Source organism: Aphelocoma coerulescens, chromosome 19 (genome assembly GCF_041296385.1).
Source record: "Aphelocoma coerulescens isolate FSJ_1873_10779 chromosome 19, UR_Acoe_1.0, whole genome shotgun sequence".
NCBI lineage: Eukaryota > Metazoa > Chordata > Aves > Passeriformes > Corvidae > Aphelocoma > Aphelocoma coerulescens.
The window spans coordinates 520,712-536,784 of record NC_091032.1 but is presented as its reverse complement, the minus strand read 5'-3'; the positions used below and the strand labels follow the sequence as shown (position 1 = coordinate 536,784).

The following is a 16,073-nucleotide window of genomic DNA, read 5'->3' as shown; positions in this document are numbered from 1 at the left end:
GGAACTCTTTGCACTTCAGGGAAGCCTGTTCATGTATAGACTCAGCTATTCCAGAAGTTCCTCCAGACCTGAACAGGTGCTAACCCTCTCCCACATTCCTGCATCCTCAGTCACACTTCACTGCTTCTCTAATTTCCTGACCACCTTTACTCATGGAATCTGAGGCATTTCAGAGGTGTCCAAGCCCAGACATCCTACCACAGACAACCTGGTCTTCACCTTCTTAACTGACAGCTTTAATTTTGCTTCCTGAATTCCTCATCCTCACCCAGTTGTTTTTATCCCTTAGCCACCCTTGCTTTCTGCCTGGGGCTTTCGGTGGAGCTGTCTAGACACTGAAGTGCCATTTTCCAACGTGGCTGGCAGTTCTTCACTAGCACCATAAACTAATACTGGATTGTGCCTGTTGCCATCAGCTGGAATAGCTTGGGCTCAGGAACACCAGACCACCCTCTGGAGCTTACTGTCTGCATCCTTTCACCCCCCTCACTTAGCTCCCTATCTGCCCTGAAACATTCCTGCTAAATGATGTGGGATAGCCTTGGGCCAGAGCTGCTCTTTGATGTTCCCTGCCACGTACCCACCTGTGCCTACCTGGGCTGTGGGGGCTCAGCTGGTCCAGCTCCCAGCACTGCTGTGCCTGAGCCTGCCCTCGGCCTGTGCTGGGAGCAGCAGGGGCAGGGGAGGAGCTGCAGGAGCCAGAAACCCCCCCTGCACTCCTGGAATTTTGTGTGTGCTTCATGCCATCCCAATATGGTTTGGGTTGAAGGGACCTTAAAGCCCATCCCATTCCAGCCCCTGCCATGGGCAGGGACACCTTCCACTGTCCCAGGCTGCTCCAAGCCCCAATGTCCAGCCTGGCCTTGGGCACTGCCAGGGATGGGGCACCCTCAGCTGCTCTGGGCCAGGGCCTCCCCACCATCACAGGGGAGGATTCCTTCCCCATATCCTATCTAACCCTGCCCTCTGGCAGTGCTCTCTGCTCTCAGTGTTCTCCTCTCACTGCTGGTACATGTTCAGATATCTATAAGAATTTGATTTCCAACACCCCACCAAACAAGATACGATTTAGATCTCACTCCTGTCACTTTATTTGCATACCCCCAGTCCCCACTGCTAAATTTCTGGGCAGATTTGTGTCTTCCTCACTGAACTATGTGTGGAGTTGAGCAGTGGTACCCATGTTCTGCAGGGCAGACAGGAGCAGGCCATTCTTTACCAGAAACTCTGTGTCCTGCTACAAGAAAACAAAAACTCCACGTAAATTATGTTCCCCTAAACCCTCATGAATTCTTAAATCCAGAGGCTGTTCCAAAGGCATCCTGGGAAGTACTAGGATACTTAGTATGAGCCCAGAGGTGAGGCCTGAGGTGAAAGGAGGTTGTCTTCTCTCAGCTCGTTCCTGACAGCACTTTTTGGGTCACTTGTTGAGGCTGCACTGAGACAGATATGAGGAGGAAGAGCCAAAGTCCTGCATATTGAGTTTGGGGAAATGTGAGCTGCTCTGAGGCAGATTTTTGATTGCTCAGTCCTCATCTTGCCTTTCATGCTTTCTCTTTGCCAGGCTTTGTTCCAGTTATCCCCAGAAGCTGCTGGTCCCTGTCTGGATCACTGACAAGGAGCTGGAGAATGTGGCTTCGTTCAGGTCATGGAAGAGGATCCCTGTGGTGGTGTACAGGTAAATGTAAACCCAAATTCCCTCCCCCAAACCCGTGACAGTCCTGCAGGGGCTGTGGGACAGGGATGGCAGGAGAGCTGTTCATCCTTTTGCCTCCTGCCTGCAAACATGGTGCTCCCAGGGCTCCTTCTCCCAGCACTGTCTGCAGCAGGGTGTTTTCCAGAAGAGAGAGCAGTGCTCCAGAGCTGTCCTTTCCTGCTTCCAGTTGGATTGGAAGGTGTGGGTGACTTTCTTCCTATGGGAGATGTTGCAAAATAAGGTCAAATTAAAGTTCTCTCATAGTTTCCAAATCTTTCCACACATTGGTCCTTGTCTGGCTGCTACTTCGAAAAGAAATCTGAGCCAAGAGGAGCCTGCTGGGTGCCCTGTGCTCAGCAGGGTGTGCAGGCCTGGACAGACCTGGGAATGCCCAAACCTGCAGCTTCTCACAAGGGGCAGTGGAGGGGCAGCTCTGATCTCTGCTCTCTGTGACCAGGAACAGGACCTGAGGGAACAGCTGGAGCTGTGTCAGGGAGGTTTAGGTTGGATTTTAGGAAAAGGTTCTTCCCCCAGAGGGTGCTGGGCACTGCCCAGGCTCCCCAGGGAATGGGCACAGCCCCGAGGCTGCCAGAGCTGCAGGAGCGTTGGGACAGCGCTGCCAGGGATGCCCAGGGTGGGGTTGTTGGGGTGTCTGTGCAGGGCCAGAGGCTGGGCTGGGTGATCCCTGGGGGTCCCTTCCAATTTAGGATAATCTATAATTCTATGAAATATTCCCTGACCAGCCTTCCAGGAATAATCTAGAGGGGGATGCAGGAGGCCAGGCAGCCAGTGGAGCAGGGCTCTGCAGGGTAGGGGCTGGTTCCTCATTAAATGTGTCTCCTGGGAGACTGACATGTTTGAAACCAACAGGAGGCTGATGGAAAGGGGCACCCAGGCAGCTGTGCTGTTGTAAAATGTACATCATGGTTTGTAGCCTTAGACTCTGTGTTAGCAGTTACCAAATCCAAATATAAAAAACCTTAAAATATCAGAGCTGTATTGGAAAATACAAAAGTCAGGAAGCAACACCAGTGAATTTACAGGTACCTTATTCTGCATCTTCACATTTCACAGCTTGCTGTTGGGTGTGGCAAAACACTGTTCCTGCTAGAACTCAGTTCTGCAGCAGAGTGGGAATGAGCACAGCTTATCGGATGGAGCCTTTCTCTCCCTGTAGCCAGCTCAGCTAAGAAGTTAATTGTATTTGTGATTCCTTTTGCTAAAAATGGCCTGGTGCTGGAGCCTGTCCTACTGTGCCTCCCCACCTGAGGGCAAAGCCATGTCTTTCCTACTCCAGCAATTATTTTGTTCCTTGCTTTATATCTCTGTAATGGTACCCAGTAATTTATGAGCTGAGTGCAACCCTTTGCAGCCTGGGATCAGATTAGAAGACGCTGACAAGTGATGTTACAGGGTGGGGTAAGTGTTTGCCCGTGTGTCTCTGATTTTTATGCACTTTTTTTAGCCTTTGTCCTCAAGATTGAAGTCTTTGGGGCAAGAGGGTCCTTGAGGGTCATGGCTGCTTGTGCAGTGCCTCGTGCTGTGTGGAACTGAAAAGCCTCACACTCAGCTCCTCCTCCTCACTCGGAGTTCAGGAGAGAGTGGATGCGTGCCTGCATCCCAGGGACTCTGTTTGATAGACCTCAGAGCTTTTGGATAAGGCTGATCTCACTGGGTCACAGTCAGAGCTGTAAAACATGACACCATAAGTACCACATTATCAGATTTCTTTAAAAAAGTATAATTTAGCTGTTAAGCAAAGCAGAAATTCAGGTCTCCATCTCAGTTCTTGGTGGAGATGCACGGGAGAGATGCAGGAGCCTCCAGGCACAATCCAGGCACTTCTAAAACAAGGCAAAGGATGCAATCAATTATTTAGCTGAGTACAGAGGCAGATGGGCACGGCCTGGCAGTTCTGGCTCTGTCTGCTCAGCCACCTTGAGGAGACCTTGGGGCTGTGGCAGCAGGAATGCTCCTCCATCACCTGCCAGGGGAGCAGCGGGGGACAGTGGGCACTGCTCCAGCCCCACAGCTGAGCGCTCGCTCTGGGGCTCTCACGTCGTGCCGCAGTGAGACTGGAGTTTATCCCAAACATTTGGGAAATGGAGGCACTTACACACTCACACATCTCAGTTGGGAACCTTTGGGCTCTGCTCAGTAAACCCTCTCCAAGCTCTTTCTTGTGCTTTAAGCCAAGCTCCTTGACTTCCGAGTGCTCATCCATGTCCAGGAAATAACAAGAGAGGAGACCTGGGAGATCACAGAGTCACGGAATGGTTTGGGTTGAAAGGGACCTTGAGAATCATCTACTTCCAACCCCCCTGCTACCTTCCACTAAACCAGATATTAATTAATCCATTGTGGAGGATTGTTGGGGGTTAAATGGCATGTGCTGACAGTATCAGATGTGCTCTAGCCTTGTGCTCAGAAGGAATCTGTGAGGAAAAACTCAACTGATGAACTACAGAGGCACCTCATATTGCAGCTTTGGATCATGAAAGGGTCTTGAGTCATTGAAACTAAACTGAGGATCCCTAAAGAATAATTTGCTCCACGTAAGTTAAAACACTCTGGCACTTTCTGCCATTCCAGTCTCAAGAATGCAACTTTTTCCTTTGAGGAAAACCTCCCCAAAACTTCCAGGTAAGAAAAGGTCTTAAATAGTTCCTGTGCTCGTGCTGGGGATGGGCAGGGAAGGCAAAGTGAGTCTCTGGTGCTCCCCTGCCCTGGGAAGCTCCTGGCAAGCTCAGCTGTGGTTTTGGTTCCTCTGCTGGCACCTGCTGTACGTTCTGCTTGCTGGTGGCTTCACACTCATTGGTGCTGCCACGTTTCCTCGTTCACTGGCAGGTCAGCGTGTCCCTTGAAGGTTCCCAGCAGTTGTTCAGTGCTCAGAGTTTTGTGTTATCAAGAGTTTTGTGAGTTCAGCACGACCCTGGCGACACGGAGTGGCTGCCGTGCCCCCCAAGCTGCCTGCTGGGAGCAGTCCCTGGCACAGCACCTGCCTTTCCCAAAAACGTGCTCAGGCGCTGTCTGGGAAAGTGCTGCTTGGCACAGGCCAGGAGCTGTGGGTGGCTCACAAACAGGCTTGGATGATCACAGGCTGGTGCTTAAGTCCACACCTTGGCTCTGTTTCATTTACTACTATAAACAAAGCCTTTGCTGCTCTCTGTTATCCATCCTTGAGTGATCCTGAAGGTAGGAACGGATCTCCTGGGAGTGACTGCTTTGCAAGTCACCTTGCAAAACAGAGCAGCACTGAAAGTAAAGGGTCCCTACGGTGTTTTGACTTGGCCAAACATGAACATTATTTCTTTGGAAGGCTTCAGTTTAAAGTCTTCGTTGTTACTATCTGTGAGATGTCATTAAGGACACTACATAAACAGCCAGAAGGCAGGGTTAGATGGGATATTGGGAAGGAATTGTTCTTTGTGAGGGTGGGAGACCCTGGCACAGTGTGCCCAGAGAAGCTGTGGCTGCCCCTGGATCCCTGGCCAAGTTGGACATTGGGGCTGGGAGCAGCCTGGGACAGTGGGAGGTGTCCCTGCCCATGGCAGGGGCTGGAAGGAGAGGGGCTTTAAGGTCCCTTCTGACCCAAACCATTCCTCGACTCTGTGATCTGCAGAGAAATGCTGCAAGAGGAGTGGTGGGCTGGTTCAGCATGGTTGGTGTGTGAGTCTGGTTCAGGGCTATCCAGTTCCTTTTCCCATCTCCAAGAAGGACCAGGCACCAGGAGCAGCACCTCAGGGAAATGTAACAAATGGGATGGGGATGCAGATGCTCTTTCCTGGTGCATCTTTGGAACATCTGCTATCTTACGTTTCCTACACCCATCCCCCACCCCCATCTGGGGGAATGGGTGACTGTGTCTCATAGTCACTTGGTGAACCTGCCACTGAGAGCTTTGGAACCAGTTAGTGGTTCCACATTGCACCGTGGCAGTGAGTCCACTCTTTGTTTTGCTTGTTGTTGAAGAAACACTTGTGCTTCTGAAACATATGGCATGACCATTCCAGTGCTTGCTTGTATCTGTGTCACCCATCTCTGAAGCCTGGTTTGACTACAACATGATAATTTTTGAGATGGATTGTTGGGGAGTTTGTGTCATTTTAGGGTGGCTAAGATGTGAAGCCGTAATATTTTCTGTCTTACTCCTTTCCCAATAACTGTTAGCACGTCCTTAACCTTCGTGCTTCTCTTGAGCACAGAGCTGAGGCTTTTGAAAGCTCCCCAGTGACTTCAGAGCCTTTGGGATGTGGCTGCTGATCTGCACCAAAACGGCTCCATATCACAGCTGGGGTTATGTTCTGATCATCTGTAAATACTCTTCACTTATTAGTACTAAATGTCACACTCTCTGGGTCATTCTCTATCACCAGCAGCTTTGTCACCTCACAGTCCCTTCCCTCTCCAGGCCAATTGGGAATGACTGTGTGTTCGTGTGAGAAATGCACTGATTCCTGCTTCAGGCCTCCTGCCAGGTGTCAGTGAGCACAGCCAGGGTAGGGTTCACATTTAGGGGTTGTTGATAAACACCAGCTCAGGCCTCCACCCAGAAACTCCCTGGTCTGATGCCGAGTGAGCTCATCTTCCCAACTTACAGGTGATAAGTGAAATGGTTTAACAACGGATCTGTAATTTAAGGGAGGAAAAAAAGAAAGAGAAGGAGAAAACAGAACAGCATTAAAATCAAGTGGGAGGTGTCCCTGCCCATGGCAGGGGGGTGGAACAAGATGATCTTCAACATCCCTTCCAACCCAAACCGTGCCATGATTCTATGAAATAACTGTTACTTTCCCAAAATACGACCATAATGATTTAAAGTTCTTCTCTCTGGTTTATATAAATATAAATATTGACCTATCTATATACAATATCATCTATTTTATTTATTATATATCTATGGGTTACAGGATATATTTATATATATAAATAGAAGTCAGAGGTTGGACTTGGGGATCTTGAAGCTCTTTTCCAACCCAAGTGATTCTATATTATTGTAAATAAGAATATGAGGCTGGTTTAGCCTCTGTGTCACTGCTGTAGTGGTGAAAAATGGTTATTTGAGATTCCCTGCTCTCTTTCCCTTTTTGATGAGAGAGTCAGTGCTGTAGATAAAGCAATGCTCCAGCAGACAGAGCAGTGCAGCCGGGAGTAGCTCAGGTGCTGGCTGTGCGCAGGGAGCGGCTCCTGGGCCAGCCCGCGCTCTGCAGGGGCTCCACGAGGCTCTGTCCCCGCAGACACGTGCGCAACGGGGCGGTGATCGCGCGCTGCAGCCAGCCCGAGATCAGCTGGTGGGGCTGGCGGAACGCCGACGACGAGTACCTGGTGACGTCCATTGCCAAAGCCTGTGCCTTGAACCCCGGAGCGAGGCCGTCGGGCGCCGCGCCGCACGCCGGGAGCAGCGACGGCAGCGAGCCCTGCGACGCCGACTTCGGTGAGACGGCTCCCGCCAGCCCTCCAATATGAGCGAGCTCCTCGGTGCTCCCAACGCCACAGAGTGGCTGCCAGGGCTGTCCCAGGGCAGGATTCTACCCCAGTGTCCAGCTGGAGAACCTGGGCCCCATTGTGCCATGACTGTGGTGGGTGGGTGGCTCTCTGGGCTCGCTCACGGTGGCACTGTGGTGGTGGCAGGGAGGGAGGTGCCAGGAGCTCAGTCCCCGTGTGTCCCTGCAGACTCGTCCCTGACGGCGTGTTCAGGCGTGGAGAACGCGGGAACCCCTCAGAAGCTGCTGATCCTCGATGCCAGGTCCTATACGGCAGCTGTGGCCAACAGGGCCAAGGGAGGCGGCTGCGAATGCGAAGGTACCAAGGGCCAAGAACATCCCAGAGCATCTTCCTCTTGGGCCTGGCAGTGGGTCCTAGGGCACAGCTGGGGGTCAGGTCAGCATTTTGGTACTTGGTCTGTGGGAGCATGTCCCTACACAGGGATCTGGATGGGCTGGATCAGCAGGCCAAGGTCAGTTGGCTGAGGTTCAGTAAGGCCAAGTGCTGGGTCCTGCTTTTGGGTCACAACAGCCCCATTGGAATGCTCCAGGCTGGGGCAGAGTGGCTGGAAAGCTGCCCAGTGGAAAAGGACCTGGAGGTGCTGGTTGGCAGCAGCTGAACATGGGCCTGGGTGTGCCCAGGTGAGCAAGAGGTCAATGACACCTGAGCTGTACCAGCAATAGTGTGGTCACAGGGCAGTGACCGTCCCCCTTATCTGGCCACTGCTGAGGCACCTCCAGTCCTGGGGTCAGTTTTGTGGCCCTCAGCATGAGAAGAGAATGGAGCTGGGGAAGGGTCTGGAGCACCAGAAGTGGCTGAGGGAGCTGGGGGAGCTCAGCCTGGAGAAAAGGAGGCTCAGGGGGGACCTTGTGGCTCTGCACAACTCCCTGACAGGAGGGTGGAGCCAGGTGGGGGTTGGGGTTTGCTCACAGGGAACAAGGCACAGGATGAGTGGAAATGGCCTCAAGCTGTGCCAAGGGAGGGTCAGGTTAGATATTGTGAAAATTTCTTCATGAAAGGGTGGTCAGGCCTGGCACAGCTGCCCAGGACAGTGCTAGAGTCCCCATCCCTGGAGGGCTTTAACAGACGTGTGGATGTGGCCTTGGCAGTGCTGGGAAATGGTTGGACTCAGTGACCCTGGAGGTTTTTCCCAACCGTAGTGACTCCACGGACACCAGGAGTGGTGTGTGCGGGGCGGCTGCCCTGGGGGATGGAGGAGGTTGCTGCAGTAGCAGCAGAGTTGCATTCGATGACGCTTGTGGGTCCCTTCCAGGTCAGAATGTTCTGTAGCTCCTGTAGCTCTCTCTGAGTGTTCTGTCTCTCGTGTCAGAGTATTACCCCAACTGTGAAGTCGTGTTCATGGGCATGGCCAACATCCATTCCATCCGGAACAGCTTCCAGTATCTGCGTGCTGTCTGCAGTCAGGTGCCAGACCCCAGCAAGTAAGTGGCCTTCTCTAGCTGAGTTTGATGCCGTATCTGTCAGTTACCTGGGGGGGTTTCCCTCTGTTTTCCTTTTTTTATCCCAGGTTTCTACCTGAGAAAACGGAGGGATAGGAAAGTGCTCACAGTGCTTGAATGCTGCTAGTTTTGATCTCTTAATCCAGAAGGGATTGTGGCACTGTCTCAGTGTCACTTGGTTGTGTGTGTCCTCTGGGGGTTTCTAAAATGTGGCTGTATTTGAGAAAAACTAAACTCGGGGTTGGATTCTTTGCCCTTCTTTCCAGGCTGCCTGGCTCCTCTGGGGGGACATGTTTTAGAAAAGACTGATTTTCACTGAGGACTCCAAGAAAACAGAAGTTAAAATGTACCTTTTTTGCTTTAGTGGAGAGCTAAGCAACCATTTTCTTGCTTTTTTGTTCCAGCTGGCTTTCAGCCCTGGAGAGCACCAAGTGGCTGCAGCACCTGTCAGTCATGCTGAAGGCAGCGGTGCTGGTCTCCAGTGCGGTCGACAGAGAAGGACGTCCAGTGCTGGTTCACTGCTCCGACGGCTGGGACAGGACTCCACAGATTGTGGCACTGGCAAAGATTCTCCTGGATCCTTACTACAGGACCATGGAGGTAGGAGTGCGCTCTGCTGTGATTCACATCTGTTCAAAGGCAGCTTTTGTCTCGGAATCCCTGTGGAAAGGGCAGGATTGCATTCGGAAATAAGCTTAGTGGTGTTTCTGAGCTGCTGTGGTGGGTGTTGAGTTTTCCTTGTTCTCTTCCTGCCTGCTTTGGGTGAACTGTTCCTCACTCCTCTACCCAGCCTGGGGAAGTGCCTTGGGAAATACCAGCTTGTGCTTAAAGTTCAGCTGCTTCCCTACTCTGAATTCTCCGAGCTGGTTACTGCATAGACACAACAACTGTTAGTTTGTGTCTGGAAACCTCCAACCCTGGTGAGCTTTGCTCCCAAACCAGGCACCGCAGCAGCCTCCTTCCCAGCCCTTCCTGGTGGATGGGGCTTGCTTTGTCCTGCCACATGTCCTCAGCAAAGTCTCTGCAATTGTTTTTTCTTTTATTCCCAGGGCTTCCAGGTGCTCGTTGAATCAGACTGGCTGGATTTTGGTCACAAGTTTGGGGATCGCTGTGGACACCAGGAAAAGGTGGAAGATCAGAACGAGCAGTGCCCAGTTTTTCTTCAGTGGCTGGATGCTGTTCATCAGCTTCTGAAGCAATTTCCCTGCCTCTTTGAATTTAATGAAGCTTTTCTGGTAAGAAATACATGTGCAAACATGCCTTTATGCCAGATGTGAGCAGAGACAGAGGGAAGGGTGTGATGTTTTACAGTACTGGAGTTGAAAGAACCTGGGAGATTGTGATGTGATCACAGAATCCCAGAATGGTTTGGGTTGGAAGGGAACTTAAAACCATCTTGTTCCATCCATCCCCTGCCATGGGCAGGGACACCTTCCATTACCCCAGATTGCTCCATCCAACCTGGCCTTGGACACTTCCAGGGATGGGACAGCCACAGCTTCTCTGGGCAACCTGTGCCAGGGCCTCAGCACCCTCACAGGGAACAATTTCTCCCTAACATCTCATCTAAATCTGTTTTCTTTTAGTTTAAAACTCTTGTCCCATGAGGGGGTGGTGAAGGGGTTATATACTGTGGTTTTTCTGCATCCCTTCTCCAGTCCCTGTCCAGCCCAGGGAATTCAGATGCCAGCAGCAGCACTGGTTTGATTTGCATCAAATCTCAGAGGTGTATGGGTCTGAAACATTTGAAAAAAAAATAAAATAGGAAAAAAAAAGTTAATCTCTGTCTTACCACAAAATGCAGGAGAGGGTTCTAGAGGGTCATTTGGTTCTAGAGGGATGGGTTTGGTATCAGCTGAGTGTTGCTTTCCCTTCAATTTAAGTGATCCCTGTCCTGCCCAGTGTGGAAGCAGTGAGGTCACCCAGGGCAGGCAGTGCATGAGCCCTCCCAGAGGAGAGGGAGACATGTCCCCCGTAGGCAGGAGCCCCCTTTTGCCCGTGGCTCTGAGCATTGCTCCCCCTCCTGCCACAGGTGAAGCTGGTGCAGCACACGTATTCCTGCCTCTATGGGACCTTCCTGGGGAACAGCCCCTGCGAGCGGGAGATGCACAACATCTACAAGCGCACGTGCTCTGTGTGGTCCCTGCTGCGGGCTGGCAACAAGAACTTCCACAACCTGCTCTATATGCCCGGATCCGAGCAGGTCAGTAGAGCTCCTGGCCCAGCTTTCCAGGCTTTGCCCCTGGCAAGCACTGGGGAGGGGCTGGAGGGGTTCCCTTGGCGTTCGGCTCTGACGCGGGCGGTGTCACAGGTGCTGCATCCTGTGTGCCACGTGCGCGCCCTGCACCTCTGGACAGCCGTGTACCTCCCAGCCTCCTCGCCACATCCTCTGGGACAGGAGGACATGGACATCTATATGCCCCCCGGATCTCAGAGCCAGGACTTCAGTGGCAGGTGTTTGGACAGGTAGGAGCTTAGAGCTTCAGGCTTAGGGTGTTGCCTACCCACAGATCTTCCTGCCCTTCCTGTAGTTTCTTGTAGTTTCCCTGCTGTTCTCATCTTCCTTGTGGGAGCAAGAGCTCCATAGTAGTGTCACAGCCACTTGGAGAAGGAGTTGAGGTCCCTGCTGCGCCTCAAAGGCAGGAGGCCACACTGTGGTGTTGTGCATTTCAGCTCCTGCAGCTGCACTGCCCCTCTCCACCCACCCCCAGAGCTGTAATGGGGAGTATTTCCCTGCCCTCATCTCAGTTTTGACTGAAACCAGGGAAGTTTTGGGGGTTTATTGTGAGATTTGCTTTGCTTTTGGGTTCTAGATTACCAAAGACAAGATCTATGGATGACCTGCTCTCAGCCTGTGACTCCAGCAGCCCTCTGACCCGCACATCCAGTGACCCCAACCTGAACAACCACTGTCAGGAGGTGCGGGTGGGCTTGGAAGCCCGGCATGCCAGCACTGAGGGGGCTGAAGGTGCTGCAGTGGCCACAGGAGAGGCATGGCCCACAGAGGAGAAGGAGGAGAACCCTCCCCTGCAAGGCAGCAGCCGTGCTGAGCACGAAGGGCTGAGCAGGCAGCTGGGCAGCCAGGCTGCTGTGCCAGCCAGCAGTGTCCCTGTGGAGGCAGAAAAGGGAAATGGAACACACACGGAGGAAGTGGATGGCACAGGTCCAGCTCCAAATCCTTCCGGACAGGACAATGGTGACAAGGTTTCCACCAGTTCTGGAAAGCATTTGGAAACCTGTCCCCAGGAACCTTTGAAGGCTGCTGGCACAGTGTCCAATGGAGGAGGCTGCCCCAAGAGAATCACCACCCACCAAGACATTCCCAGCCAGGAGTCCCTGGCACCAGGCACCCCTTCTCAGGACATCCCAGGCCCTGCCCTGGGTATCCCATGCCCGGATGCAGACAAGGGCAGAGGTGATGCTGGCTGTAGCATGCCCTTCGAGGAGCCTGGCCGGCCGGGGAGGGTCCTGCTGGAGCAATGGCGCAAACCCATTTCCCAGAGCCAGAGCAGCGAGTTCTCCTTCCTGGGGTCCAACTGGGACAGTTTTCAAGGCATGGTGACATCGCTCCCCAATGGGGAGCCCACACCCAGACACCTCCTCTCCTATGGCTGCTGCAGCAAGAGGCTGAGCAGCAAACCCCTCCGGGCCCCAGGCCTGTGCCTCAGTGGCCCATGGTCCGGCAGGGAAGGTGGGAAGCCCCTGGCCTGTGCTGGCCATGCAGGCACGCATTTTGGGAAGCCCAGCCGTTTGTGGCTGCCCTGCCACCTGAAACAAGCCTCTGGTCCCAAGCACATGCCACCAAAATGTCCTTCTCCTGTGCCTCCTCTCTACCTGGATGACGACGGACTCCCCTTCCCCACGGACGTGATCCAGCACCGGCTGCGGCAGATCGAGGCCAGCTACAAGCAGGAGGTGGAGCAGCTACGCCGGCAGGTGCGGGAGCTGCAGCTGCGCCTGGACATTCGCCACTTCTGCGCCCCTCCGGCCGAGCCCCCCATGGACTACGAGGATGACTTTGTGAGTACAGGCCGCTCCACACCCCACACCAGGTCCCTGCACCCCCTCACACACCTTCTCCAACCCACAGCTCTCCATCCCTTTGGGAGGGGGTGAGCAAGATTGTTCCTCTGTTTCCTCAGCTGTGTCCCCATCCTGGCCATGTCCTCATCCACCCAGAGGTATCTCTGCTGCTCGAGGGCCAAACTCCTAGACACCCATGGATGCTTTGCCCCCTCTCTGGGTGCTCGGGAACCACCCGGGTGCCCCTCACCAGCATGGAGTGTGCAGAGCAGGGAGTGCCCTGGAGTGTGTGCCCAGCAGCAGAGGGGATTGGTGACCTGGTCTCGCTTTGCAGACGTGTCTGAAGGAATCGGATGGCAGCGACACGGAGGATTTCTGTTCTGACCGCAGTGAGGACTGTTTGTCGGAAGCAAGCTGGGAGCCTGTGGATAAGAAGGAGACTGAGGTGCGTGTCCCATCATGGAGCTGGGATGCAGTGGGAGGGAATGTTTTTTGCATCTGACCTGGGTGGGCACAGCAGCAGAAGTGGTCTGGAAGTGAGGCAGTGAGCAGCCTCCCATGTCCTTGACACATCCTCTGCTGCTGCTGGCTCGGGTGGGGTAGGCTCACTGTGAGGCGTGGCCCAAAGCCACCCCAGCCTGCCCAGAGCTGTCACTGGGGGTTACAGATGGGAGCTGACTGGTGTCTGCCCTAGGTCACGCGGTGGGTCCCAGACCACATGGCCTCACACTGCTTCAGCTGCGACTGTGAGTTCTGGCTGGCCAAACGGAGGCACCATTGCAGGTAAAAATGTCAGCACTCTGGGCCCTTCTTCTCCTCAGCCTGGTGTCACAAAATGCCCCTTTGCCAGGTCTGTTCTCTCCAGCTCCCAGGAGAAAGTTTTAGGTCTTTCCACTACATGCCAGGCCTCATCAGTTCCCTGCAGAGTTCCATTCTACATTGTTCTTGTTTCTATTTTTCCAAGGCCTTTGATCCCTCTCCTGGACAGCAATGAGTCCCTGTCAGCGCTAGCAGTTCGCTTGCACTGCAGACCACAGTATAAGAAACACGTCTAGAATCCTCAGTCAGGCTGGTGCTTTGCCCTGACCTGGACCCTTTGGGCTTTCTGAAGTTCTGCTGTGGTGGTCCCAGCTCTCTTCTCACTGTTTTTCTTGCTCCTTGACAGGAACTGTGGGAATGTGTTCTGTGCTAGCTGCTGCCATCTGAAGCTGCCCATCCCTGATCAACAGTTGTATGACCCTGTCCTCGTTTGTAACTCCTGTTATGACCATATCCAAGTGTCTCGTGCCAGGGAGCTCATGAGCCAACATATGAAGAAACCCATTGCCACAGCTTCCAGCTGAATGCCAGACAAGGGACCTGTCTAAGCCCAGCCTTTTCTCTCGTGGGTTTGAAGGGTGACTCTGTCTCCAGGGTAACTGTGAAGGCCTTTGGTGCAACACTTGAACACCAAGCTCGAATGCACTGTCTGCAGCAGTCTCACTGCTGGGCTGGAGCAGAGGAGCTCAGATCAGAGAGTTCGCTGTGTCCCCACCCCAGAGCCGGTGGGCCTGTGTGTTGTAGCCCGGACGACCTAGGGCTGAGAGGATCACAGCCTCTTCCTTTTGTGGGCTGGAAAGCAACGTTTTCACAACTCTTGCCTGTGCAAAGTCCCCCCAAAGCAATAGAAAGGCATGTTTAGAACCACCTCCCCCTCCAAAGGCAGGCTGCTGTATGAGAAGGAAGAGGGCAAGCTCCCGATGGTCCCGCAGGCGTTGGAAGGGCCTCAGCCTGGAGCAGATCTGTAGATTCTCTTTCCATGAGTGTGATTTGTGATCAGCTTGGTGAACAAGACTCAGCCATCACTAACTGATTTTCTCTCGGGCTCTGAAGAGAAATTCATTCCAGCTGAAAAGGGCCAAGCAGATCGTGCCCATTTTCAGGCTCTGCTGGGATCGGTGTCGCACTGGACTTTGTCCCTGCCCCCAGCACCATGGGGAGATGGGAGACTGGCTTTTCACTTCTGCTCTGCCCGTCTGCGTTGTCTGCGGTCGTGTCACAGCCTGGTGCTAACACAGGAATGGCACCCTGATCCTCTCCTGGCATGGAAACAGAACTCGTGTTCCTGTGTTGCTCCTCCTCCCCTTTTCTGCCCTCAGCTCTCCACTTCCTACTGCTCTTTATCCTGAAAACTTGATACCTTGAGGGTATAGGCCATAATGTGTTGTTTTACCTCCTGGAATGTGCTGTCTGGTGTATGTGAGGGTTTCAGTCCAAATGCTGCTATATATTTCTGTGCACTTAATGTAACCCGAAGAAGGGAGAATGAAGCATCGATACCAAAACGGGGGTGGGGAAGGACACTGGCTGACGTAGACACTACGGTCTGTGCTTTTCACTTTAGGATGTGCAGCCACACTGCAGTGATAACCCTGACGTGTGGCATCTGTTCAGTGGTGGAAACAATCTCTCTGACTTGCCCCAGTGCTACCTGAATTGCCTCTTGAATTTGACTTTTTTTGTCTCCTGTACAGCGGTCAAAGTTCAGAGTTGCCAACTTGTAATTGCCTCTCTGCTTCTCCTTTAAACTAGAGAGCAGGAATCCCAACTCATCCTAAGGACAAGGAACTGGGTTTAGAGAGAAAGAAAGGTTTATAAAGTGGGCTTCAGTGGGCTTGTAATCCCTAGATCCCTCCGGGAGCATCCATCCTGCCTCCTCTGTAAGGCGTGTGCGGATACTAGTGAGGAAGAAGAGTTTGAAAGTGGGGCATTTCTTTGCAGAAATGTAGGTTTTCTTTCCAATATATTCTGCACCTCAGAATATGAGGTGCTGCGACTCAGTATGTGGCAGGGAGGGCCTGTGAGGACATTGGTCTGCTAACAAGGCAAAGGACTTGACACAGTTGGGATATCCCAGATCTTGTAGTAATGGTTTGTCATCTCCGTCGGAAGGAATGAAATAAGGACCCTTTCCTGCACTTTGACTGCCAGCCTCTGGTTTTGTAAATCCTGATGTGTGAGTGAAGCTCATCCTCTGAAGACCCTGTACTTTAATTAGACTCTGATTCTTTTCCATACTGGGAACAACCAACACGGCTCTGGGAAGAGAAGGCACCTTGCTTCAGATTCTCCCCTGCCTTGTACCTTGCAGTCATTGCCGGACATGGAAGAGTGACCATTGACCTGGCAGAAGAGACTGGATTTGCTCCTGTTTTGCACGTGTTGGAATGACTGCAAGTGATGAGGAAGCCAGAAACCAGGTACTGCTGGCCCTTCCATTCAGGCCATTAGTCCAAACTGCTTTTAGTTCTTGTGAGTTTCAGCGTCACAATGTGCTGGCCAAAAACTCTCCAATCAGTTTGATGGCATTGTGACAAACAAAATGTGCTGTACAACTCAATACAGTCGAAATAAAATCTCTATATTAGTGC

The 16,073-nt window shown here is 52.8% G+C and overlaps 1 protein-coding gene across 3 annotated transcripts in view; it reads left to right on the top strand.

Moving 5' to 3' along the window:
- Positions 1 to 16,073, top strand: part of MTMR4 (myotubularin related protein 4) — a 57,063-nt gene extending 40,990 nt beyond the window's left edge. For all 3 annotated transcript variants that reach the window (XM_069033680.1, XM_069033679.1, XM_069033678.1), the window contains 12 exons: positions 1,565 to 1,678; positions 6,934 to 7,130; positions 7,370 to 7,498; positions 8,511 to 8,622; positions 9,045 to 9,240; positions 9,690 to 9,875; positions 10,673 to 10,843; positions 10,952 to 11,106; positions 11,454 to 12,660; positions 12,998 to 13,108; positions 13,358 to 13,446; positions 13,829 to 16,073. In XM_069033680.1, coding sequence (XP_068889781.1) covers positions 1,565 to 1,678; positions 6,934 to 7,130; positions 7,370 to 7,498; positions 8,511 to 8,622; positions 9,045 to 9,240; positions 9,690 to 9,875; positions 10,673 to 10,843; positions 10,952 to 11,106; positions 11,454 to 12,660; positions 12,998 to 13,108; positions 13,358 to 13,446; positions 13,829 to 14,006 — 2,845 coding nt within the window. In that variant the 3' untranslated portion in view covers positions 14,007 to 16,073. The remainder of the gene's footprint in view (positions 1 to 1,564; positions 1,679 to 6,933; positions 7,131 to 7,369; positions 7,499 to 8,510; positions 8,623 to 9,044; positions 9,241 to 9,689; positions 9,876 to 10,672; positions 10,844 to 10,951; positions 11,107 to 11,453; positions 12,661 to 12,997; positions 13,109 to 13,357; positions 13,447 to 13,828) is intronic.